This window comes from Nomascus leucogenys, chromosome 19, assembly GCF_006542625.1.
Source record: "Nomascus leucogenys isolate Asia chromosome 19, Asia_NLE_v1, whole genome shotgun sequence".
Taxonomy (NCBI): domain Eukaryota; kingdom Metazoa; phylum Chordata; class Mammalia; order Primates; family Hylobatidae; genus Nomascus; species Nomascus leucogenys.
The window spans coordinates 64,947,762-64,974,433 of NC_044399.1; the positions used below are offsets into that span (position 1 = coordinate 64,947,762).

The following is a 26,672-nucleotide window of genomic DNA, read 5'->3' on the forward strand; positions in this document are numbered from 1 at the left end:
AGCTCACTGCAGTGCTCGCAGAGGGCCACACGACGCCCCTCCCTGGCTGCATGGTCCCTGTCTTTGTGTGTCCCGAGTCTGCATCACTTTGTAAAGCCCCACTCTTCTGCCCAGGTACCAAGGAAAGGCAGATGCCCCCGTGGCCTTGGTGGTTCACATGGCCCCAGAATCTGTGCTTCTGGACAGCCGGTACCAGCAGTGGATGGAGAGGTATGGAGCCCAGCCCAGCGGCACTTGGGGTAACTCTTCTGGGCAGTGGTGGATTCCCCTCTCCTCCCCTCTTGCTCTTTCCAGCGCTACCTACCCTTCTGCGCCTGCCTAAACTTTCTGTGGGATTCCTGCCTTCCCAGAATTCTAGGCATCCCAGATCTGTGCTACACTTGTGAAGAAAATGCACCGCTAGGTGGTGCAGTGTCCACACGATTCCATTTATTTTACACCCTCCACATTCTTCAGGGTGTCTGAACAAATACTGCCGTTTGGTTGAGGATTCCACAAGTGAATCCCAAAGAAGAGATTGCAGCTATAAAATGATAGCTTCCATTTACTGAATGCCCACTTTGTGGGAGGCAGTGTGTGAAATACCCTTCATTTCACTTCATTTCCTCTAGGGTTGTCGCCAGCAGCCCTGGGAGGTAGATATTTAGTCACTGGAAGGAGAGGGAGCTTTACTTCTTCCTCGGGGCATCGCTGGCCAGGGCCAGGTGGAGGAGTATGAGTTGAGCTCGGGTGCGGGGTGACCTTTTTGGCCCCTGCCTGTGTCTCCCCACATGCCCCTTTACCCGCCCCTCGCTCCATGGCCTGCTCTCCTGCTGTCTCTTTCATTCCTCAGGGTTTGAGTCCCCTATTTGTATGCCCTGGACATCTTCTTTTTCTTGGGTTTCCTCTCACTCTTCCCAGCACACCTGAAAGGCAGCTGAGCTAGGGGACACCGGGCTTTGAGACAGCAGGAGTGGGACCATGTTTGGCCATGTAGTAACTGCTTGGGGCAAGTCACTGAACTGTTTGAACACGTCATCCTCATTACCACTCCTGAGCTCAGCACTCCTCCTCAGGGGGAACTGCCTCCTAACAGACGCTGCAAATGCCGGGTCTGTTTCTTCACAGGTTTGGGCCTGACACCCAGCACTTGGTCCTGAATGAGAACTGTGCCTCAGTTCACAACCTTCGCAGCCACAAGATTCAAACCCAGCTCAACCTCATCCACCCGGACATCTTCCCCCTGCTCACCAGTTTTCCCTGTAAGGTAGTGTCTCAGACAGGCCCCTTATCGGCCCAGCTCTCGCCCCCTCTCTTTCTCTCCATGAATGTGTTTTGTCTCTTTCAGGAGGGCCCCACCCTCAGCGTGCCCATGGTTCAGGGTGAATGCCTCCTCAAGTACCAGCTCCGTCCCAGGAGGGAGTGGCAGAGGTCTGTGCCATCTTGAACTAATGGAATCTTCTCAGTCGAGTTGGGAAACATTTCTGTAAATAGCCACATAGTAAATGTTTCAGGAGGCTCTCCAGACCATGTGATCTCCGTTGTAACTATTCAACTTTGAGTGCAAAAGAGCCACGGACAATAAGCTAATGAATGGGCTTGGCTGTGTGCCAATGTGAATTTATTTAGAAAAGCAGCCTACTCCAGGCTGGGTTGAGGTGGGCGGATTGGGGCCAGTAGTTCTCCTTTTCTAAAATTGCCTTGCATGGGAATAGCACTGATAGAGCTCATATGTTTCACAGTATAGAAAACAGGAAATGTATGATGAACAGTTGCCCAGAGATAATGATTGATAACATTTTGTGTTTCTTGATTTGTGTATGTGGGTTTATATTGTCAGTCTTTTCCTGTATCACTAAATAGTCTTAAGTAACAAGATTTTTATTGGTATTCCAAATAGGGATGTTTACTCATTTGGGATGTTTCCAATTTTTTGCTATTCTAATGAATAAAACAATAAATGTCTTACATATAAATCTTTGATGGGAACTCTGTGCCTTTCAAGTCATTCCTAAATGTGGGATTACTGGCCCAGAGTGTGACACTTGTTAAGGTACTTGATAAATGTAAAATGCCATCTTGAAAGCCTCTTCCAGTACAATCCAACCAGGAAAGTGAACAGCCTTACTGCCCCACATCTTTATTTTATTTTATTTTATTTATTTATTTATTTATTTTTTTTTTGAGACGGAGTTTTGCTCTTGTTGCCCAGGCTGGAGTGCAATGGCGTGATCTCAGCTCACTGCAATCTCCGCCTCCTGGGTTCAAGCATTTCTCCTGCCCCAGCCTCCCAAATAGCTGGAATTACAGGCGCCTGCTACCACGCCCGGCTAATTTTTTGTAATTTTAGCAGAGACCAGTTTCACCATGTTGGCCAGGCTGGTCTCGAACTGCTGACCTCAGGTGATCCACCCACCTCAGCCTCCCAAAGTGTTGGGATTACAGGCGTGAGCCGCGCCCGGCCTGTTTTAATTTTTAAAGATCTGAACCTTGATTTTAAGTTTTCTGCCCACTCCACAGTGTTTGTATTAGAATAGAGCATGTGCTGGATTATGACTGGATGCTGTGTGCTGTTGAGGTTGGGTAGTTGGGGCCCTTTAAGAGACTATACTAGCAAGACTCGGGCCCACAGGCAACATCATGGGGTTGAAGAACCTGGTGTCCGTTTGTCGGCATCTGCACAGGCTCTTAACACACAGCAGTGATACACAGCCCTAGCCGACATTCAGATTTACGTTGTGCTTGTGAAAAATACTGCATAGGGCCTGCCCCAGACCTAGTGAATTAGAATCTTGAGAGTTAGGCTTGGGACTCACAAGCTCCCAGATGATTTTAATGCTCTGCGAGGTTGAAGAGCCGCCTGTCCAAGGAGTTGTCACTCCGTGTGATCTAGGGCTTGCTAGGAAAGTGAGATTCTCAGGCCTCACTGCAGAGCTGCTGAATTGGCTTCTGCGTTTTGCCAAGGTTCCTGGGTGTGAACATGAGTTTCAGAGTCACTCCTCTAGGGGCCCTGCTTCTCAGCTCAGACCATTGACCCCCTCAGAGGACATTTGGCAATGTCTGGAAACATTCTTGGTTGTCACAGCCTAGGAGGTGGGTAGTGGTGCTGCTAGTGGGTAGAGGTCAGGGGTACTGCACCAGGACAGCAGCACTGGCCACAGAAAAAAACCACCTTGCCCTGAGCATCAGTAGTGCCCCGTTGACTGGCCCTGAGGCAGAGCGATGCAGCATCCAAAAGGCGGTGGAGCAGAACTGCCCCAGATCCTAGTCACTTAACCTTCAGTGTTGATCTGAAGGAACTTCCTGCAGATTGTCCCCCTGAATTTATTCTGGACATCCACATTGGGGTCTGCGGAGGCCATGTACCCTGTCTGTCACCTGAGATGCTTCTCTCTCTCCCTGCAGGGATGCCATTATTACTTGCAATCCTGAGGAATTCATAGACGAGGCGCTGCAGCTTCCCAACTTCGAGCAGAGTGTGCAGGAGTACAGGAGGAGTGCGCAGGACGGCCCAGCCCCAGCAGGTGAGTGGGAGCCTGCAGAGCAGGCTTTCTTTCCTGGGCTCTGCCCCCTGCTGCTGTTTTCATAGCATTAAGTGGAGTGCTGGCGGGGCGCATTCTAACCTGGCTTTTCAGTCTAATCTAGGGCTTCTCTACTTCAGCTCTATGTTAGAATTATAGTCACTGGAGGAGGGGGCTTTAGGGAGTTTAAGAATCCCAATTCCTGGCTGGGCGCGTGGCTCACGCCTGTAATCCCAGCACTTTGGGAGGCCGAGGTGGGCGGATCATGAGGTCACGAGATCAAGACCATCCTGGCTAACATGGTGAAACCCCGTCTCTACTAAAAATACAAAAATTAGCCGGCCGTGGTGGCAGGCACCTGTAGTCCCAGCTACTCGGGAGGCTGAGGCAGGAGAATGGCGTGAACCCGGGAGGCAGAGCTTGCAGTGAGCCAAGGTCGTGCCACTGCACTCCAGCCTGGGCAACAGAGCGAGACTCTGTCTCAAAAAAAAAAAAAAGAATCCCAATTCCTGTGCCCCATCCCACCCAATCAGAGCATTTGGCGATGGCACCTAGGCATTCTTGGCAAGGCACGCACTGAGTGAAATGGTTTAGTGAACTCCTGTGGAAAGAGCTTTGAGCAGGGACTTGGCTGGCAGGGATCTAGTCCTGGCTTTGCGGATGCACAACTGTGGAGGATCTTGGCCACGTCACTCAACTGAGGCTGAGGGCCGGGCACAGGCTTTGGAACCGTCGGGTCTCCCTGGATTTGAATCCTGACCCTGCCTCTTACCATCTTCACCGGAGACCTGGGCCTCTGAGCCTGTTTCCCCCTTGGGAAGCAGAGCATTTCCTACCTTGTAGGGCTAGGAGGATGCGACCAAAGTGCATGGTCTTGCAGTAAGAGCTGGATGCAAGGCACACACTGTTCTCTTGAAATAAATGACAGTTCTCAGCATAAAGAAATGTCATTTTTTAAATGTAAAAGAATTACAGCAATTCTTTTGAAGAAAGGACTGGAGAATTTATTTGTTGTTCTTCTTAGCCCTTTGGTGACAAATAGCCTGTTCCACACTGGTGCGAAGTCCTTTGTTTCAGGGCGGTTGCCAGGGGCCTGCCAGTCCCCCTCCTGGGAAGCTGGATAGAACTGTGTTGCTTACCCATCCGTCTTAGTCTGTTTTTTGTTATTATAAAAGAATATGTGAGACTGGGTAATTTATCAAGAAAAGAGGTTTATTTAGTTAACAGTTCTGCAGGCTGAGAATTGAAGGTCATGGCCCTAGCTTCCAGTGAAGGCTTTCATGCTGCACCATAACATGGCAGAGGAGCGCAAGTAGGAAGTGGACGCTTGTGAAGACGGGAAAACCTGAGCTGCACCATGGCTTTATAACAACCCCCTCTCCTGGGAACAAATCCATTCCCTTGAGAAGTAATGCAGTCTCCTGAGAGCCAGTACTTACTACTGCAGCTCCCAGCCACTCAGGAGGATCCGTCCCCGTAGCCCAAATGCCTTCCGCTAGGCCCCGCCTCCCAAAACCGCCATACTAGGGAGCACGTTTCCACATGAGGCTTGGGGACAAACCAATGATATTCAAACCATTGCATCTTCTCATGGCTGCATGCTGGCTCACTTTTGACCCAAAGGAATGGATTTTTTCACAGAGAAAAGAAGTCAGTACCCAGAAATCATCTTCCTTGGAACAGGGTCTGCCATCCCGATGAAGACTCGAAATGTCAGTGCCACACTTGTCAACATAAGGTATGCTGCTTTCCCAGGAAGCGTCCTTCCATCAAGGGCATGTTTACTTTTTAAACAAAAGTCTTGCTGTACTCACCAGTTGATTTGAAATGCAGCGGTATCAAGCCCTGTCACTTGTCATGTCGACTGGAGTGTCCCGGAGAGGAGCGTGGCCTTACTGCATTTTATAGCCTCAGTAGCAAACTTTTACCCTGGGAATCATCAAAATTCATCCCATGATGTCTTTTAATAAACAGCTGATTTTACTGTGTGCAGTACACCTAGCTAAGAAATTAGCTCGTTTAATTTTTACATTAATCCTATGAAGTGGTGAGTAACTACCCGTTTTGTTGATGGGTGAACCGATACTCAGAGAGGCGACTTGCTGTGGTTCCTATAGCTGGTAGGTGGGTCATCTGAAGTTTGAGCAGGGACTTGGGGTCTTGATTGCTATGTGGTATTGTCCCCCAGCTATTTGTTGCTAGTATGTTAAAAAGCTTTAGGGTTTTGCACATTTGTGTTCAGCCCCTTTATTGGATTCCCCTTGACATGCTTTTTAGTTGATTCTCTTGGGTTTGCCTGGGGTCATCAGCAGAGAGATTAGTCAAATGCGTTGTGAAATGTACATGTTATCTCTGCAGATAATATATGAAGAAAATAAGATTGTGAATTACCAGGTTTGTTTTTAAATTTTGCCTTGTCATCTTAGTTGCTAATGGTGGATGATAAACAACCAAATAGTGCATTAAATATATACAGCAGTGACGAGATGCGCCCTGACATCAGAAATATACAATTTGGGGTGTGTTTCTCTATGGATGAGGACATGCAATAAAGCAGCTTGGAATGAGCCAGCCTCTCCCAGGGGCTGAGATCCTGGGGGAAGAAGGGCTTTTTGAGTTGCTGACCTGACACCCTGCGAGTGGCTTCTGAACCAGCTGAAGCTAATGGGAAGGTGCTGTTGCCACCTTGCCTCCCGACTCCTTTTTCCCCCAGAAGGTAATATCTTAGCACCGAGGCTTCTCTCTGCAAAATGGGTGCAGCCCTCTCAGTCTTCGTGGCTCCTCCCAGAGAGGGAAGGAGGCCAGAGCGGGTCAGCACTCTCTCTCCCTTGGGGCAGAGCTTCTGAAATGGACTGCACAGCAGAATAGCCCAAGAAGCTTATCAGAATCCAGGCTTCCAGAGCCCTACCTAAAACCAAGTCAGAAACCCTGAGTGACACGTGGGAGTCTGCATTAACTAGCTCCCTGAATGAAGCACCTGCAGCCCGCCCTGCACCAGGTGTCTTTGAGGACATGAGCTGAGGAAACCCCGACTGCTTGCAAAGGGGGAAAAGTCCGATGGCAGCTGGACCTAGAAAGAGTCTCGTATGGCCCAGTGCCTGTCCTGGTATTCTCAACAGAGGCTGTGGCCACAGTCAATCTGCGTAGTCAGATTCATTGTTAGGACTAAATGCTTTAAGCCTCCTATAAACTTTTTTTTTTTATGCCCAGCCTTTGTGTAAGTCTACTTGAAAGGGTTTCAGGGTTCCATGGATACTTCTTTGCTATAAAGAGGATGACACATGTAAAATTACCTTTATGGTTAAATTAATTGGCTTTTATATTAGCTCCTCAAAGCAAAGCACGAGAGACAGAAATTTCTGCAGTTGCTTCCTGGTCTTGTCCAAAGCAGACATCAGCCTCTGAACCATCAGCAGCTTCCCAGTGGCGGTGACTCTCTTCTTCGTCTCTTCTGTAGCCCCGACACGTCTCTGCTACTGGACTGTGGTGAGGGCACGTTTGGGCAGCTGTTCCGTCATTATGGAGACCAGGTGGACAGGGTCCTGGGCACCCTGGCTGCTGTGTTTGTGTCCCACCTGCACGCAGATCACCACACGGTGAGTGTTGGGCTGGACCACAAAGCTGGAGCCTGGAGGAGGCACTGCCACGCTGAGTTGGCCCTTTGGCCGCATCTTTTCCTCCACTTCCAAACTTGCCCAGAGCTTTTGTTACTCATCTCTAGCTAGGAAATGGTCTTTTACACAACTCAACATAGTCGTCCTGCACAACAAGAATGTCTTCTCTTTCTGTTTAGTTCCTTTCCTGCAGCAGGACAGGTTTGAATTTACCCAGGCTTCTTTGAATCTTGAATCTCACACGGCCTGCTCAGAGGAAGCTTTGGCCAGATGCAGGAGGTGTGGCTGTGAGACCCTCACCTTGGTCTCCTGGGGTGCCGGGCCCTGGGCCATTGCCCTCTTCCCAACACGGGTCACGTTGCTTTCTGCCTGTGACATTTCAGGGTCATGGCGCAGGGGGCTTAGCATGTGCCACCCCTACTGCAGCTGTGTTAGAGGCTGGTGGGTGACATAGGGCTGGCAGCTCCTGCAAGAGCGAGGACTCCAGACCCTAACCCGAAGGAGAAGATCGCCCTGGGGCCTGGCTAATGCATGTCTCCTGTTTCCTTGCCAGGGCTTGCTAAATATCTTGCTGCAGAGAGAACGAGCCTTGGTAAGTGTGGCACTTGATTGACGTTTTGCATTTCAGTGGTTTACCCGTCATCTGCTATGCCTGCTGGCACTCCAGTTTTTATTGAGATGTTCCATCGTTGAGTCGGCACTTGGATTTTTTGTTTCAGGCGTCTTTGGGAAAGCCACTTCACCCTTTGCTGGTGGTTGCCCCCAACCAGCTCAAAGCCTGGCTCCAGCAGTACCACAACCAGTGCCAAGAGGTCCTGCACCACATCAGGTGAGCATCCAGGGCAGCCTGGCCCCCTGGGCTGTTGCTTGCTGCCACCTCCTTCAGAAGCTCAAGGTTGACACTGGGGTAGTTACCAATATCCCCCAGCAGCCTTGCCCTTGACATGGTCCCAGATGGCAGAAGCAGGGGGAGAAGTGCTTTGGCTGAAGGACAGAAACCATTAGATAGTTCCCACATAATGCTTATGTTCTTAGAAGCATTTCTTCCCAGTCCTCATTTGAGTTCTGAGCTGCTTTCTAAACTTCGAGCAGCTTTTTTTGATGGGACAGTTCCAGAGCCAAGCACCCAGATAGTGGCTAGCACAGAGAATGTCCATAGCAGATGTGTGGCTAGCTGGCAGGTGGCACCATCCTCACCCCAAGGGGAAGGAGGCCTCTCTGCTGGAGCCATCCGTGGCCTGTGCTGCCTGAGCCGGAGGCAGCATTCATCTGGTGGGTTTCTCCCAGTGGTCTAGAGGCTTTGGTTTGGCTCTTTATATTTGACTGCTGTTTCCTCATCTTAGTGACTATGATTTAAATCATGTTTTCTCTTAAGAATGATTTTGGGGTTCTCCAGCCAAAGACTTAAACTTTGGTTCCAGATGTCCAAGAAATGTTTATTATCATTTTAAATGTTTTGTCTTTTTACAGTATGATTCCTGCCAAATACCTTCAGGAAGGGGCTGAGATCTCCAGTCCTGCAGTGGAAAGATTGATCAGTTCGCTGTTGGGAACATGTGATTTGGAAGAGGTAAGGGGCACAGCCGCAGGCATCGTGGGGGCGAGGTGGGGAGCAGAGCTGCAGAGCCCTCCAGCCCCGCCTTTTTAGTTTCAGACCTGTCTGGTGCGGCACTGCAAGCATGCGTTTGGCTGTGCGCTGGTGCACACCTCTGGCTGGAAAGTGGTCTATTCCGGGGACACCATGCCCTGCGAGGCTCTGGTCCAGATGGGTGAGTAGGGGAAGAAGGAAGCCACCCTCAGGTTGCTCTGGGGTTTGTGTAGCTGGAGGTGAATGCAGGTGAGCTTGCAGGGAAACGTCAGCAGAGGCAGGAAACTCAGGTCCCCACCCTCAGTCTCTGGTTGTCATCCTAATAGGCAGACGCAGGGCCAGGGGAGTTGAGTGTTGAGACCAGGAAACAGCACGTGACTGAGGCCTATGTGCTGCTCTCGCAGAGAACTCTGCCCTGATCCTTTTGCTGCTTCTCCAGGGAAAGATGCCACCCTCTTGATACATGAAGCCACCCTGGAAGATGGTTTGGAAGAGGAAGCAGTGGAAAAGACACACAGGTAGCAAAGGCTGGTCAGTCCTTGTCGCCCACATCCTCTCCCTTCCCCCTACATGACACTGAGCAGCCGTCGTTTGTCTCCACTGATGTGGGGCTGCCCTGCTTCCTATCAAGGGCTATGGGGGCTTCCTTGACCTGTGGCAGTGCTCACAGGCCCTTGGCCTTTATTTTTGCAGAATTTTCTAGGCAAGGTTCTAGAGTGAGGCACAGTTTTTTGAAAGCATTTAGAAATCGGCTGAATAAACTATAAGCCACATCACGGAATTGCCAGGGGAAGGTGGGGGCTGGGGGACTGAATTTTTGGCTGTTAATTTCAACAAGAGTGCATTACCCCAGGTGGGCCCTGTGCTTTCTCTTGGGTGTCCTCATGGACAGATTTGGCAGCCAACACAGAGGGTGGGCTTCATTCAGCGGTGTGTATGAGGGCTCTGGCCCTCAGGGGAGATTGTGCTGGCTACGGAGGTGCCCGTTAAGAAAACCCACCGGCTTCCCCGGGTGCCCTGGCAGTTGATGGCCAGGGTCTGTGCCACTGTCTGCTTTGCAGTCTTGCAATTGGGTTCAGCTTCAGTCTGCTCTGTCCTTCACCTGCAGCACGACGTCCCAAGCCATCAACGTGGGGATGCGGATGAACGCGGAGTTCATCATGCTGAACCACTTCAGCCAGCGCTACGCCAAGGTCCCCCTCTTCAGCCCCAACTTCAACGACAAAGTGGGAATTGCCTTTGACCACATGAAGGTCTGTATGTCACGTGGACAGCACAGGGCAGGGACGGGGCAGGGAGACGGGACTCTGCACACTGAGTAGGACGGTCAGCTGGAGTTTGCTTTCTTGTTTGGGGCCACCGTGGGAAAAGGGTATCTACCCATCACTAACCAGGTCGAACCACGCTGGGTTTGCTGGTGAGACCCACCTCCTGCAGGGGCCAACTAGTCTTCAGTCTCAGTTCACTGGAAATTTCTGAGAATCCTTTTAGGCCTGGACTGCTCACACAGTCATGGCATTTGAGCCTCAGCACAGACCTGTGAGACAGGTGGTTGCCTCTTATGAGTGGGAAAGCCAGGCCTGACCCTTGGCCTTCCGGAATGAAGGGGCAGGGCCCGAGCCAGGCCTTGTTTTTCAGGAGCTTGATTTTGAGAGCATCTATCTGGACTGCTCTCCCTTCCCTCTCCGGAGGCCCTTAGCCAGGCCTGGGGAGCCTCTGCCCCTTTAGAGGGCTCCCTCCATGCCATTCTTTTTTTCCATTTCAGCTGCGGCCCGTTGGCTTGTGCCAAGGAAGGGGCGTTGGCGCTGCTGTGTGAGCACACGATTGCATCCCTCCCAGCTCCTGTCCCCCAGCCCTGCTCCTCTGAGACATGTCCTTGTCTTCTGTTGTGTCTTCTAGGTCTGCTTTGGAGACTTTCCAACAATGCCCAAGCTGATTCCCCCACTGAAAGCCCTGTTTGCTGGCGAGATCGAGGAGATGGAGGAGCGCAGGGAGAGGCGGGAGCTGCGGCAGGTACGGGCGGCCCTCCTGTCCAGGGAGCTGGCAGGCGGCCTGGAGGACGGGGAGCCTCAGCAGAAACGGGCCCACACAGAGGAGCCACAGGCCAAGAAAGTCAGAGCCCAGTGAGGATCTGGGAGACCCTGAACTCTGAAGGCTGTGTGTCTTCTGCCCCACGCACGCACCCGTATCTGCCCTCCTTGCTGATAGAAGCTGAAGAGCACGGTCCCCCCAGGAGGCAGCTCAGGATAGGTGGTGTGGAGCTGTGCCGAGGCTTGGGCTCCCAGATAAGCGCTAGTCTGTAGACGCCTCTTAGGACTGGTGCCTGGCACAGCAGCGGGACAGGAGGCTGCCACATGCAAGCAAGCAGATGAACTAATTTCATTTCAAGGCAGTTTTTAAAGAAGTCATGGAAACAGACAACAGTACCTTTCCTCTAATCCAGAAAAGTGATTCCCTGCACGACAGAGACAAGCAGAGTAACAGGATCACTGGGTCTAAGTGTCCGAGACTCAACGAAAATAGTATTTCAGCTGCAATAAAGATTGAGTTTGCAATTGTGAGTTCTTTTGCTTCCTCCTACTGCTGCTACAAGAGCAGGATCTGCTGTGCTCCACCTTGGAGAAGGCTTCTCTGCTGTAGTGTGGCAGCTGCCTGGTACCCGAGTGGCTTGGAAGTCAGCTCCCATCATAGTGAGCACCTCTGGAACCTGTCCTCAGAGAGCCACCCTTATTCGCCAAGTCTTTTTGACAGAACTCGAGCTGTGCCAGCTCGCAGCAGGGCATGCTTTCCCTGTCAATCAGTGAGAGCCTGGCCGGGCTGGTGTAATTGGTCAGGGAAATGCAAGTCTTCTGGTTGTTCTGGGTAAAAGTGGAGACAATAGATTTGCTGTGTTGCTTCCATACTGAGAGTGAGGATCACTTTGCCCATGAAGGTGTTGAGAACTGGCACATGGGGCTGGTTTCCATTGACCTTGCAGGATTTACAGACGCGGATTAGTGTTTGTTTGACAAATGGAGAGCATTTTCCAAGTAAGTAAGTCGAATCTAGTATTTATTGTGTATATTCCCTACCCAGGAGAATGTGAAAAGAGCTTTAAAAACTCAAATGACAAGCGAGAGATCAACCAGGGACCTGGCTTTACACAGGTGGTGACCTTCAGGCTCCATCCAGGCGCGCATTTGAGATTGACAGCCATGTCCCTGCAGGTTTATTAAAGCAAGAACAGATGCCAAGCTCAGGGATAATAAATCTATTTTAATAACATTACTTTTGACAACGATTTGTACATGTATTTAAAGATAACTTTCAACCCCCACCCGTACCCCAGACTCCCATTACAAATTGAGGCATGAACTGCCCTTGCCAGGAAGTGAGCAAAGCTGTGACATCAAAAGTCTGCACATCCCACTCTCAGAGGAGGGTGACTTTACACTGTGTTGGGAAAAATAACTAAGCATTTAAATTTTTCATTGTACACCTGTACATCGGTTTAGATTGAATGGCTCAAATTAAACAAATATAGAGAGATTTCATATATACAAATATTATATCATGTATAGGTATATTATATCTATTTTAAAAGGATAAAATTTTAAACTTTGACTTCGCATGCATGGCCCAAATCTTCTCTCACTCCCCTAATCCCCAAGTGTGAGGAGGCTACCCGGTGCCCTCCCGGCCCTCGTCCCCATGACCAGATGGGACTTCATGAGAAGGGATGAGCGGCTGACGCTGGTGAGCAAAGCAGGCTACACCACAGGCCAAGCCCCTGGGCCGGTGTCTCCGTGGCTGGTTTCACTTTTCCTCCACATGCTTTGGGTAACATAATTATTGCTATTCAGTTTGAACCTCCAGAAAGAAGAGACAGGCTCCAGGACCCCACAGACTAGTGAGCTGGGTGCCTTTAGGTACCTAGAGGGGTAAAATTACTCTCATATAGCCAATATATTTGGGGACATGGAGGCCACCTTTGGGCCCTCCCGACATTGTCAGGCTTGTTTTATAGATTCAGAAATATAAAATGATATAGGAGCTTTCAGTCACACAGTGGAAAAAGGAAAACAACTGTTTTGTTTGTTAGGAAGTGAAACATTTTTGTTTTCAGCCATTTACTTTGGAGCCCACTGATGGGGGCGGCCTGAAGGGTTTTCCAGTGGCAAGCCCTCCCCCGAGTAGCTGGCAAAGGTCAGTGCCCCAGGACTGCTAGAATCCCGGACCTGGTCCAGTTGTGGGTGAGAGGGGCCCTGCCGTCCTGCTTCCTTTCTGTGGCCATTAAACTGATCCTGCAAGACCTGACATGAGCCGTCCAAGGAAAAGGTAGCAGCCCTCGGGTCTAACCAGGCAAAGTGAGCCTCTCCCACACCACCCCGACCCTGCAAAGGACGTTCCTGACCAGCCTTGGATGGACAGGTGGGTGTTGCTTGGCATGGAGGCTGAAAGTGGATCAAAAGAGGCACAAAGTCAAAAGGCAAAGGTCAAACAAAAGGCCGAAGTCACCACCCGAAAGGAACAAACAAAACCTGCACCACCAGCATCACCACACGGACTGGAGATCACAATTTTCTGCCAGATTCCAACCTCGTGTTGGCAGTGGCAGGAAAGAGCCAGCAGAGAACACTTGGCAAGCTCACGGACGCTGCTCCTGGCGGCGTTCCTAGGGCCCGTGATGTATGTACACGAGAGGCAGGATGGGCGGTGCCATGTCAGAGGGCGGTGCTCTCAGACTCCTCCTCCGAGTCCCTCTTGTCAGTCACTGAGTGTCGCCGCATGTGCTCCAGGGGACTCAGGCGGAGCGTCGACCCGAGCTCTATGTGGATCGAGGGAATATCAAAGTGGACAAGATCTGGAAGGCGGCAGAGAGAGAGGTGGTTGAAAGGAGGCTTCCCGGCAAATGAGAACCTAGTTGCAGGCAAGTAATGTCAGCCTTAGGAAGCAGGGGTGGTGCTATTCTAGGGATAGATGATTTGGAGGTTGGTTGAAGCATTTTGCTGCACAATCAGGTTGTGCCCATGCCTGCTTTGCTTCTACCCCGTAAGTTCGTAGAACCAAAGCACCCAGGATATGCCGCTGTGGTTCGGAGAGGAAGGCCAGAACAGCGCTTCCCTGCCAAGCCACAGGGTCCTTTATTCTTGATGAGAAGGATGCTGAGTAGGTCTCAATGACATCTTTTTGGGGATCTATGTCAGACTGCATTTCATTCCCCAGAATCTGCAGGGACAGGGCATGGGACAGTGGACCCCTTTCTCCTCTCAAGCCTGTGAGAGAATGGGGGAACCCTGAGCCAGTGTCCTCACTCTAAGAAACAGCTGCATTTTGGATGGCTGACATGGGTAGAGTAGAAGGTCTCCCTCAGGACCCTGGTTGTCATTGGTGCCAACTGTCCCTGACTGCAGGAAAACCCCCACCTCTGGTTACATCCTTATTAGGAGCATTAAAAGGTCATTTTTCCCGGCAAGATGAACTGGAGAAATGTACTTGAAATAACAGCTCAGTGTCTGGACATCTGTGAGTCGGCAAAGACGACAGAAGTCCTTAGACTGGCAGCTGAGTGGACACAAAGCCTGTTTGCCACACCACATTAAAAATGGCCTTGCTGCTGCAGCCGCCGCCCTGGGGGGACACTGACGAGGCTGTGCTTGCTGACTCCTCCAGGATGTGCTACAGCCAGAGAGCCAAAGAACCACAGCTCCCCTGGGTCCTTCACTCTCGTCATGCTGTCCCCCTCCTTCGCCTGCTTAGTTTTGTTTTTTTTTTTTTTTTTTTTTTTGAGATGGAGTTTTCGCTTTTGTCACACAGGCTGGAGTGCAATGGCACAATCTCGGCTCACTGCAATCTCCGCCTCCTGGGTTCAAGCGATTCTCCCGAGTAGCTGGGATTACAGGCACCCGCCACCACGCCCGGCTAATTTTTTTTTTTTTTTTTTTTGTATTTTTAGTAGAGATTCGGTTTCACCATGTTAGTCAGGCTGGTCTCGAACTCCTGACCTCAGGTGATTCACCCGCTTCAGCCTCCCAAAGTTTTGGGATTACAGGCATGAGCCACCACGCCCGGCCTGCCTGCTTAGTTTCTGGCCCTCACTTAGCTTTGCAAGGCTAGGAGCAGCACTCCAGGAGGCAAAGGAAGGGAACGCATGTTCAGGCTGAGGAATACCATACTAAGTGTACAGACATACATTTGGACACTGTCCTGAAAGACATCATACAAACATGGAAGCTCTGGGACAAAGGTCCTCCCTTGCCCCAACCCCCAGGCAGCCCTCACGTCCTTCCAGTCTTTGTTTTGCTGCCTGATGGAGAAGCAGAGATTTGGGGCATGGGATTGGAGGAACAGCCAGTGCCACTTGTTCCTCTGAAGCAGGTGGCCTCAGACCCACCTCTGCCCTTCCCCGGCTGCTTGGGTCATGTCTCTACACAGGTGTGAGGCTGAGTGGCCCAGGGCCCACCTCACTGTGCAGGGTTCACTATCAGGTAAGAGCACAAGCTCCCCTGCTTCGATTCAAAAATCCCAACTGTGTCAGGCAGGAAGAGCGTGACCTTGGACAAGTTTCCTACCTTCTCTGTGCCTCAGCAGTCAAATGGGAATAATACGGGGCGGTGATGAATTTAGACGGGCCCAGAACAAGCACTTGTGTGAGCTGTCATAGCTTTATCCTTGCTGCTCCCTTAAAGACACCCCCAAGGGAGGAGTCACTATGCAAGGGAATGGGATTCAGGGGCAGAAGCCCTCATCAGCATTCCTGGGAAAAGGGACACGGTGGCTGCTTGTCTCCAGGACAGTCGGGAAGCACCTGCCAGGAGACCTGTCGGTGAGCACCAGGTACCCTGGTGCCTCTCGGTAGTCTCTGCTGGACCATGGGCCGAATCAGGGAGAAGACCTGGTTTACTTTGGCCACCCCTACTTACTGAGGCAAATACACCAAAGTCTTTCTGGCTTCCTTCATGCCCTTCCCTCAGTTATGCTTTGAGCATTTACTCTTTAAAGGAGGAGGAAACCAAACAGATACTGATATAAATGCTCCCCCCAATTTTACTGAGTTGGATAGAAAGGATCTGTCTGGCCACATCCACATCCCATCTTGGGATGAGGGAGAAGGGGAGCGGGATGAGCTCTGATACGGCTTCTTCAGGATTTGCCAGCAGTCTCAGCCTGGAGGAAGCCAGACGTTAGGATCTAAGTCGGGAAGGGGAGATCTGCTGGTGCAAACCCAGGGCCACAGAAAATGGGGTCCGAGCTGTGGTGTGGACCTTGTGCTGGGCTGCACCTGGTATGACCTCCCTTCAGGACGCCTTCCTAAACAAAGGTGAGCAGGTGCATGTCCCCCAGGGTGCTGGGCACCAAGCATCTCCAGCACAAAAGTCTCATAGGAAGAACAGATCTGTTACAGCTCCATGGTTTAAGCCTGAGGGAGAGCAGAGGAGGAGGAGCTGCAGATGTGATTCTAGTGAAAGAGAAGGTGGGGAAAAGGGGCTGGCTGGGTTCTCCCCCAGCTCCTCCTAATGAAAAGAAAGAAAAGGAGGCCAGGGATGCCCCAAAGCCAAATAAGCTCATGGATCAAACTCATCCTTGCTGAGGCCGGGAAGGCTGGAGAGTGAAGCTGCCATGCAAATGGTCTGAGCCACATGCAGAGGGGAGGAGCGGGCAGCTGGCCTGGCTAGCTAGCGGGGTGGAGGGGCGAGGCTGGGGCCAGCTTACCCTGAAAAGCCCCCTCACACGTATCCAAAACTGCGCCACTCATGTCACACAGCTGCAAGAACACAATGATAGGATTCGGAGAAAGGAATCAACACGACAAAACATGAACGTCACAAAAAAAAAAAAAAAAAAAGCTATGCCAATATCACAGTCCCAGACGGGCCACATCAAACCATGATGGATTCTACACTGGCTCAGAGACCTGAACGTATGGGACGAAACAACAGTCTGCTGCCAAAAGGACATTAAAATAGGGTCCGCACAGGGCGAGGGACATTATGAATCCTGAAGGTCAGGAGTTCTTAAACCTGCTAGTTGGAACGTGAACCGCTCCGCTTCTCAGAGTCCTGGGGGTGCTGGCCTCCAGGCCTTCTGTTGCCCACTTTTGTTCCCCAATTTCTCCTCCCTTTCTGCTCTTTTCTGCTTCTCCATTGATATCTTCTGCTCTTTTTTTTTTTTTTTTTGAGATGGAGTCCCGCTCTGTTGCCAGGCTGGAATGCAGTGGCACAATCTCGGCTCCACCTCCCAGGTTCAAGCAATTCTCCTGCCTCAGCCTCCTGAGTAGCTGGGACTAGTGGCACGTGCCACCACGCCCAACTAATTCTCCTCGGCCTCCCAAAGTGCTGGGATTACAGGCGTGAGCCACCGTGCCCGGCCATCTTCTGCTCATTCTATTGCATATGTTATTGACACTACCTTGTGTCCCTTCCCTGGGGTGGCTGGAAGAGACAGCAGATGTGACACATTGGGAGGAACAGCCCTGGAGACCTGGCTCAGGTGACCTTCAGCTCCTCCGCAGCTGTGACCTTCCCCGAGGGCAGCAAGCCTGTGTCCTCCCATCATGGGCTCCTTCAGGAGACAACACCTGAGCACCAACACCCACTAAGATGGGAGTGGTGCTCACTGCATTTTCCAGGGAGAAATTTGCTTAATTTTTAATAAGCCTCAGGATAGATGACAGCAGCTGTACCTTCAACATTAATCACATCCAAAAATAAATAAGCCAAATCACCAGATGGCTCTTCCCCGTAATATTTAAATCTGACCCAGTACAAACACTTGCAAATTGGACTAGCCTTTTCAAAAGCAGCACAGAGCTGAACCCCACAGGGTCACTGCTTCCGTCTAATCACGGAAGAAATAAATGACTCTTTTGGAGAAGGACATGGAGGGAAAAATGAATTATCACAAAAAGTCCCAGTGCATCCTAGGACAGCACTGTTATTTGAAATGGGTGAGTGGGTATGTGTGTGTGTGGTGTGTGGTGTGTGTGTGTGGTTGTGTGTGTGTGTGTGGTGGTGTGTGTGTGGTGTGTGGTTGTGTGTGTGTGTGTGGTGTGTGGTGTGTGTGGTGTGTGGTTGTGTGTGTGTGGTGTGTGGTTGTGTGTGGTGTGTGGTGTGTGTGGTGTGTGTGTGGTGTGTGGTGTGTGGTGTGTGGTGTGTGTGTGGTGTGTGGTGTGTGTGTGGTGTGTGGTGTGTGTGTGTGTGTGGTGTGTGGTGTGTGTGTGTGGTGTGTGGTGTGTGGTGTGTGTGTGGTGTGTGGTGTGTGTGTGGTGTGTGGTTGTGTGTGTGGTGTGTGGTTGTGTGGTGTGTGGTGTGTGGTGTGTGTGTGGTGTGTGGTGTGTGTGTGGTGTGTGGTTGTGTGTGTGTGGTGTGTGGTGTGTGTGTGTGGTGTGTGTGTGGTGTGTGGTGTGTGGTGTGTGTGTGTGTGTGGTGTGTGGTGTGTGTGTGTGGTGTGTGGTGTGTGTGTGTGGTGTGTGTGTGTGTGGTGTGTGGTTGTGTGTGTGTGTGGTGTGTGGTGTGTGTGGTGTGTGGTGTGTGTGTGTGGTGTGTGGTGTGTGTGTGTGTGGTGTGTGTGTGGTGTGTGGTGTGTGTGTGTGGTGTGTGGTGTGTGTGTGTGTGGTGTGTGGTGTGTGTGTGTGGTGTGTGGTGTGTGTGTGTGTGTGGTGTGTGGTGTGGTGTGTGGTGTGTGTGTGGTGTGTGGTGTGTGTGGTGTGTGGTGTGGTGTGTGGTGTGTGGTGGTGTGTGGTGTGTGTGGTTGTGTGTGTGGTGTGTGTTCCAACCCAAGCTGCCTCACCTTCTGCTACTTGGGACAACAGTAGGCACACATATGCTCCAGCTCACCGCCAGGCTACTGCACTTCACTAAGTGGGTTGGCTCTAGCCCAAGACACAGCTCAACCCTGTGCCTGTCTCCCTGAACAAGGAAAATGCTCAAATGACTTTAGCAGCCACCACAAATATGCCCCTGACTTTACAATCTTATGTGGTTGAAGTGTCTGGGCAGATGTTCCAAAAACGTCTCGTTCCTTCCAGCCAATGAATGGTTTTGGCTAAACGTGGTGTGTGTTTGTGATTTTGCGCTTACAGATTTTCCTGGGGGAAGAGAGCTCTGTCTTTGTTTCTAAATTTAAATCCAAACTAAATTAAGTCGTTGTGGGTTTGTCCAATTAGCTCCTCAGGGAATTGGTCAGGGAGGGGAGTCTGGGGGAGGGGAACGGAGACATGCATGTTTTCTGAAATTCACCCCTCTCTAAATATCTATCTGGAAGTATAGTTTTCTAGCAAGGCTTATTTTAGTAATAGTGAAAAACATCTTGGGTTCTTAGGCCCTGTTCTCCAGATGAGCATTTATACCTGTCGGTTGCTTGGGCTCTACCCAGGAAATACCTGAGTTTTAATGCTGTTTTGTGATCATAACCAGCTTCCAGCCTCTCCTGAGGCCCCACTCCAAAGGACTCAGTGTCTTCAACCCCCAATAATAAGAGCAAAAACAGAACTCCAGGCTGGTGGGCTTAGACCAAGAGAGATCCCATAAGAAGCCCCCATGTGGGACACGTGGATTCCAGGGTTGCTTTCCATTGGTGGGCTTCTAAGGAGATCTTACGAGCTACCCCTGGTGCCAGCCCAGTCATCTCAAAGCATGCAGGAATGTGTTCACTGGCAGTGACACTAGCAATCCCTCCCCTAGGCACATTTCACTAAAGTTCATAAAAAAAAGTGAGGGAGCCTGTGGCTCAGTTACCTGTAGACATGCTTTCCCCAGGGGACATGCCATCTAGCATGGGGGGCTCCGTGGACTGTGGACTAGAGGCCGAGAGGTTTACTGTGGGAGGCTGAGGAGGCGGCAGAGTAGGTCGCTGTCGCGGCTTAGGAGTGGGCCGCGATTTGCTCAAAGTGCTTGTAAAGACAGAAGGAGAGGCCAGGGGAGGAGCTGCAGCTGGGGAGAGCTGGCCCGAGGCCAAGGAGTACCCCTGAGGGTAGCTCAGTCCATAGGGTGATGGGGTGCTGGGCGGGGTGGGGGACAGGCTGACTGGGGACGGCTGGCCAGCGGACTGGTCTGCCACAGCCCCCGGCTGGCCAAAGGGGACCTTGGGTGGAATTGGTGCCAGCTTCTTTGAAACTGAAAGAGAAAACACAACACAACAACAAAACACAAAGTTGTTAAATGAAGCCACTTGTGGGGCCTGTTCACACACCCTTCAGCGTTCAAAGCTGTCCCTACCTTCTGCCCCTCACCACCCACCCACACCTCCCTGCCCTGCTCCCCCGGCCTCTTGCCACATTGAGAGCAGCCAATACAATTTTTAAAAATTAACCGAGAACTGCAAGTTTTCCTATCTTCCCATCTGTTAACTAATTTTTCCTCCTCTTTTCTGGATTCCTGCCCTGATCTACACATGCACACCCAGCCAAACTAGAGAACAAATTTCCCATCCACAGGAGTGGGCTGCCTTCCCAGTGGTGAGAGGTATCGCTGCGGCTCTCTGAGCAAGAGTGAGTCAGTGGGGCAGGGTCCAGCAGAGGATGACTCCAGTTCAATTTGCTGTAATAGACAGAGGAGCCCTGACCCAGGGGCAGGTCCTCGGGATGGAAAACTGACTTTTGGCTGAAGCTGTCCGGTGGCTTCTGGCTCCCGTAACAGTGGTATGTGAGCAAATCCTCTGGCCGCAGAACCCTTGTTTTTTCATTACTTTATATGCTGTGCCTCAACCCTGCATCCTTGCTGCTGAGGCTTTCTTCTCATTCTTGTTTCTTTCTAGAATCGTACCCTCTGGTCTAAGCATGTATGGATCGACTGCATTTTTCATTGTTTTTTTTTTTTTTTTTTTTTGGAGACGGAGTCTTGCTTTTGTCGCCCAGGCTGGTGTGCAATGGCGTGATCTCCGCTCACCACAACCTCCGACTCCCAGGTTCACGCAATTCCCCTGCCTCAGCCTCCTGAGTAGCTGGGATTACAGGCGCACGCCACCACGCCTGGCTAATTTTGTGTTTTTAGTAGACACAGGGTTTCTCCATGTTGGTCAGGCTGGTCTCGCACTCCCAACCTCAGGTGATCCGCCTGCCTCAGCCTCCCAAAATGCTGGGATTACAGACATGAGCCACCATGCCCGGCCAATCAACTGCATTTTTCAAAGCACATCATTGCCCTGACCTCCTTTGCCTTACCTTCATTTCCCTTTTCTTAATCACCCCATAGAATGACAAATCCATTACACCTTTAATTGAAAATGGATTGGTAAAGACAATAAATTCAAACGTCCAGGAGATACTTGATGGGCAAATATCTTGAGAGAGTGATCACTAACCTGTTAGGCTTAAGTGAGGACTGGCTGTGTGTGGGTCTGATTCCTGTTTTTTTTTTTTTTTTTTTTTTTGAGACGGAGTCTCACTCTGTCACCCAGGCTGGAGTGCAGTGGCGCGATCTCGGCTCACTGCAAACTCCGCCTCCCAGGTTCACGCCATTCTCCTGCCTCAGCCTCCCAAGTAGCTGGGACTACAGGTGCCCGCCACCACGCCCAGCTAATTTTTTGTATTTTCAGTAGAGGCGGGGTTTCACTGTGTTAGCCAGGATGGTCTCCATCTCCTGACCTCATGATCCACCTGACTTGGCTTCCCAAAGTGCTGGGATTACAGGCGTGAGCCACGGCGCCCAGCCATGTGTGTGGGTCTGATTCTAGAAGAAATTATCTTGTAAGTCCTAAGGGAGAGGTCAGAAGCTCTTCCTTCACCCTGCCCCACCCCTACTCCCTCTAAGGAACAAGGTCTGTTAGGAGGACACCTCATGTATTCGCTGGGTGTGTCAGTCTGCTGGGTGTGTCAGTCTGCTGGGTGTGTCAGTCTGCTGGGTGTGTCAGTCTGCTGGGTGTGTCAGTCTGCTGGGTGTGTCAGTCTGCAGTGTGGACAGAAGGACACGCCCTTCAGAATCCTACCAACGTGGGCTCAAATTTCTATCCTGCCACTTACCCGCTGTATTCCCTGGGTCAACTTATTCAAACATCTTCTATGCAATTGGAGGAAAAAGATTTTCTCTGCAGCAGTGTAATAATTAAATAAGATCATGCAAGTCAAGTACCACATAATCATGACATAATAAAACCACTTAACTTTCCAATTTCACTTTTCAACTCTACTTCCTGAGTACAGGGGAAGTGCTTCCAGCAGCTGCTACTGCAGCTCATGGCAGCCACGTGGTCATGGGTGACAGACGCAGGGGTACCCCTGGGTGAGAAGCAGGTGGAGACCCTAGGGATCAATGCTTGCACATGCCTTCTCACGAAGGAGCTGGGGGACGGAGGATGCATCATCATGTCTGTGATGACATTTACCACTTCCGGTGGTGACAGGAATAGGATGTGAAATTGTAGGCACGCTGTCAAAAGACTGAGGTGTTAAAAAAAAAAAATTTAAAAACAAGACCTGCTAAGTGTGCCATCTGTGGGCATGATGGGGAGTAGAGAAGAAATGTATACCTTTCAAAAGATGGGTCCGAGCTATTGAAGGTCACTTGGGAAAGGGACCTGAGTCACTGTAGGCTACACTGCCTGCAGAGGTCCAATGTGCTGCAAAAACGAAAAGGGTCAACCTGTCACTGGCATTAGGAGGCTGGTTGGCTGCTATGGGAGCCCTGGTTCTCCCACTGCACGAGACAGTGACTTAGCCATCACCCCCGTCTTGTAGCTGCGGGAAAGTTAAAGGACTCTTTTTTTTTTTCTTTTTTTGGGGACAGAGTTTTGCTTTGCTGCCCAGGCTGGAAGGCAGTGGCACAATCTTGGCTCACCACAACCTCCACCTCCCAGGTTCAAGCAATTCTTGTGCCTCAGCCTCCTGAGTAGCTGGGGTTACAGGTGCTCACGACCATGCCCAGGTGATTTTTTTATATTTTAGTAGAGACAGGTTTCACCATGTTGTCCAGGCTGGTCTCAAACTCCTGAGCTCAGGCAATCTGCCGGTCTCAGCCTCCCAAAATGCTAGGATTACAGGCGTGAGCCACTGCGCCCAGCCAGTTAAAGGACTCTAAAACAAAGAGGTGCCCGGCTGGGTGTGGTGGCTCACGCCTGTAATCCCAGCAGTTTGGGAGGCAGAGCTGGGCTGATCACCTGAGGTCAGGAGTTTGAGACCAGCCTGGCCAACATGGTGAAACCCCATCTCTACTGAAAATACAAAAATTAGCCGGGCTTGGTGGCAGGCACCTGTAATTCCAGCTACTCGGGAGGCTGAGGCAGGAGAATCGCTTGAACCCAGGAGGCGGAGGTTGCAGTGAGCCGAGATCGTGCCATTGCACTCCAGCCTGGGAGACAAGAGCGAGACTTCGTCTCAAAAAAAATAATAAAATAAAAAAAAAAATAACCAAGAATATGGCATCTACACCAAGGAGAAACCACTGGTGCTGGAGAAATGCTCTGAAATGCTGAAATCTCCCACCGCCACTTTGGTCCAACTCCTATTCAACCTTCACGATGTCATTTCTGCTGGGCCACCCGTCCTAACTCCTGAGTTAGAAAGCATGCTCCCAGGTGTCCTCACAGTACCCTGAGTGTCTCCCAGCACAGTGCCAACACCTTTGCCTTGTCATTGCCTTCCTCTCTGGAAAGCACAGAGCTCTGTACATAGCAGGATTTAATAAATTTGTGTAGAATGCAGAAGGAATGAGTAGGGATTGAATAAGATCCACGGGCTTGGTGAGGGCAGACGAAGAGAATGAAACTGCCACTGCAGATCGGAACTAAGGGGGCTGGCAAAGGGCCTGTCAAGAAGGCACACATGGATGAGCTACACCCGGGCCCTATTCGACATATCCAGGAGTTAAAAGCCGCTCCTAGAAGTGCGAGTGGTCTGAATTTAGAACACACAGGATGATGTATTATTTTAGATGAGTGAAAGACTTTGCAAAGAGATGACACAGGTAAGAACGAACCAAAAAGGTTCAGATAAGTACGCTCAGTACAGCTCCCCATTGATGAAATGTAACATGGAGCCTGCCTTTAGCTTTTGGAAGTGATTATCTGAAGAGATAATAACTGGTCACTGTGGCCATTCTTGGGCCTGCCAGAGCAGAAGCATTCAGAGCTGAGACTCAGGTACTACAGAAGCTATCCTGACCTCCTCCTGTCACCCTGTACGAGTGACCTAGGGGTAGGCAGCTGTGCAAGCCTGCCTTGGGGGGAAGGAGACTCCTGTAGATGACCCTATACAGCTTTTCAAATGACAGAGGTAGGGCCTGGCAGGTCTCTGGAAAACACACATCATTGTGGACAATGAATTTTGCCCTGGTGGCATCATTTGGTATATGGGAAGCACTGGCCTCTATACGCCCCTAATGAGCCCACCTGTCAAATGAGTAAACTGAGGAATAATAGAGAAACGATCCCTTTTAACTTCCAAAGCTCTAATGTCCAGCTGGGAATTAGTCACTAAACCACACAGTTTCTCAATATCCAAGTTAACAGAGGAAAACGAGTCTTCAGGGAATGTCATAGCCACCTCCGGCCTGAGACCAAGGAGAAGGGAAGCAGGGCCATACCTTTCCGGAGGGTGTGAGGACTCTGGTCTGCAGGCGGCTGGCTGGGGCTGGGGCTGGTGCCCGGCTGAGCTCCTGGTTGAGCCCCTGGTTGCGTCCCTGCACAGGCCGTGCCCTGGCTGGAGCCTGGACTTCCTTTCTGTGCAGACCCTGGAGAAAGTTCCTTGCTTTTTGTTGTACTGAAATGAAAGCACATGAGACAGAAGAAAAGCCCTGAACTCAGTGAGCTGCAGCGCCAGCCTTGCCGATGGCCACCCTGTGTGTCCTTCTGGGCCCCATGCAAGTCTGTCCCAGCTCTGGTCTGTCTCAGCCCCTTCCTAAAGCCTTCGCAGGTGCCTCACGGGGTGACTGTCCTTCCTGGAGCTCTGACGGCCTGGGTTCCGCCCCCATCTCTGTGGCACTTGGCACTCACTGCCAACGCCCTTTTCATGCCTCTGCCCTCCTCTCTTCAAGGAGACCGTGAGCAATGTGAGGGCAGGGGCCTGAGCACTTCCACTGTATCCTGCCATCAACCTGGGAATTCTAGAACATTCTCAAACTGGAACGCCAAAGTGTTTTTCCTATTATAGCCAACAGGACTTCTTAGGGCCACTGTGCCCAACGAGTGCTGATGACACGGACTCCTGCTGCCAAGCTTGTGGCCCAGCTCTCCAGCTGTTTGCCCTGAGCCTCCAGCCACCCCCCAGGCAGGAGGGATTCTAGGACTCATCCTCAAACTCAACACCCATTCCAGTGGAGGCTAGAGTGGACAGAAATCCAGGCCATGCCCTTAAGTGTGGGCCAGCTTGAGTCCCAGTCCCAGGCTTCAAGAGAGGCGAAGGTCGATGGCAGTGAGGGCTCTGGCCTCTGACCTCTGGAATTGACAACGAGGTACCCTAGGTCACCAGGTTTCCTAAACAGGATTCAACGTTACTGCAAGGCTATTCCTCAGCCTTCTCCTAAGGATGAAGCACGTATTAGAAGACACCTCACTCCACACCACAGACCAGGGATTTGTCATCCTGACATGCGACGGTAGATATTACTAACTGATCTCCATACTTCCCCCACAGTGTTCTCAATCCTTTCCAAGAAAATACTCCAGGTGGCCTTTAGTGAATCAGGGGAGATGCCCTAGAGTTGGGAGCTATCTGTCATCCGTGCTAGAACCTACCTGGATTCTGATGCCCATAGGTGGGGCATGAAGAGTCTGGGAACCCAAATCCTCTGCAATGGCTGTTTCTATCCCACAAAAGCAGGTGCAACCTGGGCCGGGCACGATGGCTCACGCCTGTAATCCCAGCACCTTGGGAGGCCGAGGCAGGCAGGTCACCTGAGGTCAGGAGTTTGAGACCAGCCTGGCCAACATGGTGAAACCCCGTCTCCACTAAAAATACAAAAATTAGCCGGGTGTGGTGACACGTGCCTGTAATCCCAGCCATTCGGGAGGCTGAGGCAGGAGGACAGCTTGAACCCGGGAGATGGAGGTTGCAGTAAGCTGAGATTGTGCCACTGCACTCCAGCCTGGGCAACAGAGGGAGACCCTGTCCAAAAAAAAAAAGAAAAAAGGCAAGCACAGCCTATTTCTTTCCTAAACTGATCTAGAAACTCCAAGTGTTAATTTGGAGAAAAATCCAACAGGAATAGAGCCCTCTCGTCCACTGAGGTGAGAAAGACTGGGAGCAGGGAGCTGGGCCGGAGAAGCCCATAGCGTCAAAGCACAGGTCATTTTCCTCATGCAAAGAAATAAAGGAGAGATCACATTCAATGTGGAGGCACATTCTCTCCCTCTTGGGATGAGTCTTACATGCTATACCTCGTTCCCCAAGGGGCAAAAACCATTTTATTCAGAGGAACCAAAAGAGCAATAATTCATTTCTCTATTCTGTTAATGAAAAACAGAAACAGAAAACCCTTGCCTCACTCAGGCTGGACAAGGACCTCAGGCTCCAGGTTACCAGGTACCCGGGCATCAATGCCAATTATCTACCTACCCTTCCCTCTATCTCTGCCACTATCAAGAGGAAGGCCAATCAACCAATCAAAAACATCTCATAATCAGCAAACCAAAAAATTGCTTCTTGTGGGTGGGTAGACTCTTCTTCCTTCCTTTGGACACACATCTATCCAAGGAATCTAGGAATGAGCTCTTCCTTCTGTTCCCTGCCACCAAACACACTTTTTTTTTTTTTTTGAGACAGAGTCTTGCTGTGTTGCCCAGCTGGAGTACAGTGCCACGATCTCAGCTCACTGTAGTCTCTGCCTCCCAGGTTCAAGCGATTCTCCTTCCTCAGCCTCCCGAGTAGCTGGGATTAAAGGCATGTGCCACCACACCCAGCTAATTTTTGTATTTTTAGTAGAGATGGGGTTTCACCATGTTGGCCAGGATGGCCTCGATCTCCTGACCTCAGGATCCACCTGCCTCGGCCACCCAAAGTGCTGGGATTGCAGGTGTGAGCCACCACGCCCAGTCCAGACACACTTCCTCCAGCACAGAAAC

At 50.9% G+C, this 26,672-nt stretch overlaps 2 protein-coding genes across 13 annotated transcripts in view; one reads left to right on the forward strand and one right to left on the reverse strand.

The window, feature by feature from the left end:
• Nucleotides 1-12,243, forward strand: part of ELAC2 (elaC ribonuclease Z 2) — a 39,064-nt gene extending 26,821 nt beyond the window's left edge. For 2 of the 6 annotated variants that reach the window (XM_030800189.1, XM_030800193.1), the window contains exons 12-25: nucleotides 115-210; nucleotides 1,108-1,410; nucleotides 3,385-3,503; nucleotides 5,142-5,238; nucleotides 6,958-7,096; nucleotides 7,668-7,706; nucleotides 7,834-7,943; nucleotides 8,585-8,684; nucleotides 8,763-8,883; nucleotides 9,142-9,220; nucleotides 9,811-9,955; nucleotides 10,602-10,715; nucleotides 11,296-11,440; nucleotides 11,778-12,243. In XM_030800189.1, coding sequence (XP_030656049.1) covers nucleotides 115-210; nucleotides 1,108-1,410; nucleotides 3,385-3,503; nucleotides 5,142-5,238; nucleotides 6,958-7,096; nucleotides 7,668-7,706; nucleotides 7,834-7,943; nucleotides 8,585-8,684; nucleotides 8,763-8,883; nucleotides 9,142-9,220; nucleotides 9,811-9,955; nucleotides 10,602-10,715; nucleotides 11,296-11,440; nucleotides 11,778-11,917 — 1,747 coding nt within the window. In that variant the 3' untranslated portion in view covers nucleotides 11,918-12,243. Of the gene's footprint in view, nucleotides 1-114; nucleotides 211-1,107; nucleotides 1,411-3,384; nucleotides 3,504-5,141; nucleotides 5,239-6,957; nucleotides 7,097-7,667; nucleotides 7,707-7,833; nucleotides 7,944-8,584; nucleotides 8,685-8,762; nucleotides 8,884-9,141; nucleotides 9,234-9,810; nucleotides 9,956-10,601; nucleotides 11,258-11,295; nucleotides 11,441-11,777 lie in introns of those variants that run through there. The other 4 variants (XM_030800190.1, XM_030800192.1, XM_030800191.1 and 1 more) reach the window with 4 other exon arrangements.
• The window catches only part of ARHGAP44 (Rho GTPase activating protein 44), a 203,878-nt gene continuing 189,143 nt past the window's right edge, over nucleotides 11,938-26,672 (reverse strand). For 4 of the 7 annotated variants that reach the window (XM_030800196.1, XM_030800195.1, XM_030800200.1 and 1 more), the window contains 3 exons: nucleotides 24,197-24,372; nucleotides 19,418-19,795; nucleotides 11,938-13,545 (listed from right to left, as the gene is read on the reverse strand). In XM_030800196.1, the coding sequence (XP_030656056.1) occupies nucleotides 13,406-13,545; nucleotides 19,418-19,795; nucleotides 24,197-24,372 (694 nt within the window). In that variant the 3' untranslated portion in view covers nucleotides 11,938-13,405. Of the gene's footprint in view, nucleotides 13,546-16,394; nucleotides 16,447-19,417; nucleotides 19,796-24,196; nucleotides 24,373-26,672 lie in introns of all 7 variants that reach the window. The other 3 variants (XM_030800201.1, XM_030800198.1, XM_030800197.1) reach the window with 1 other exon arrangement.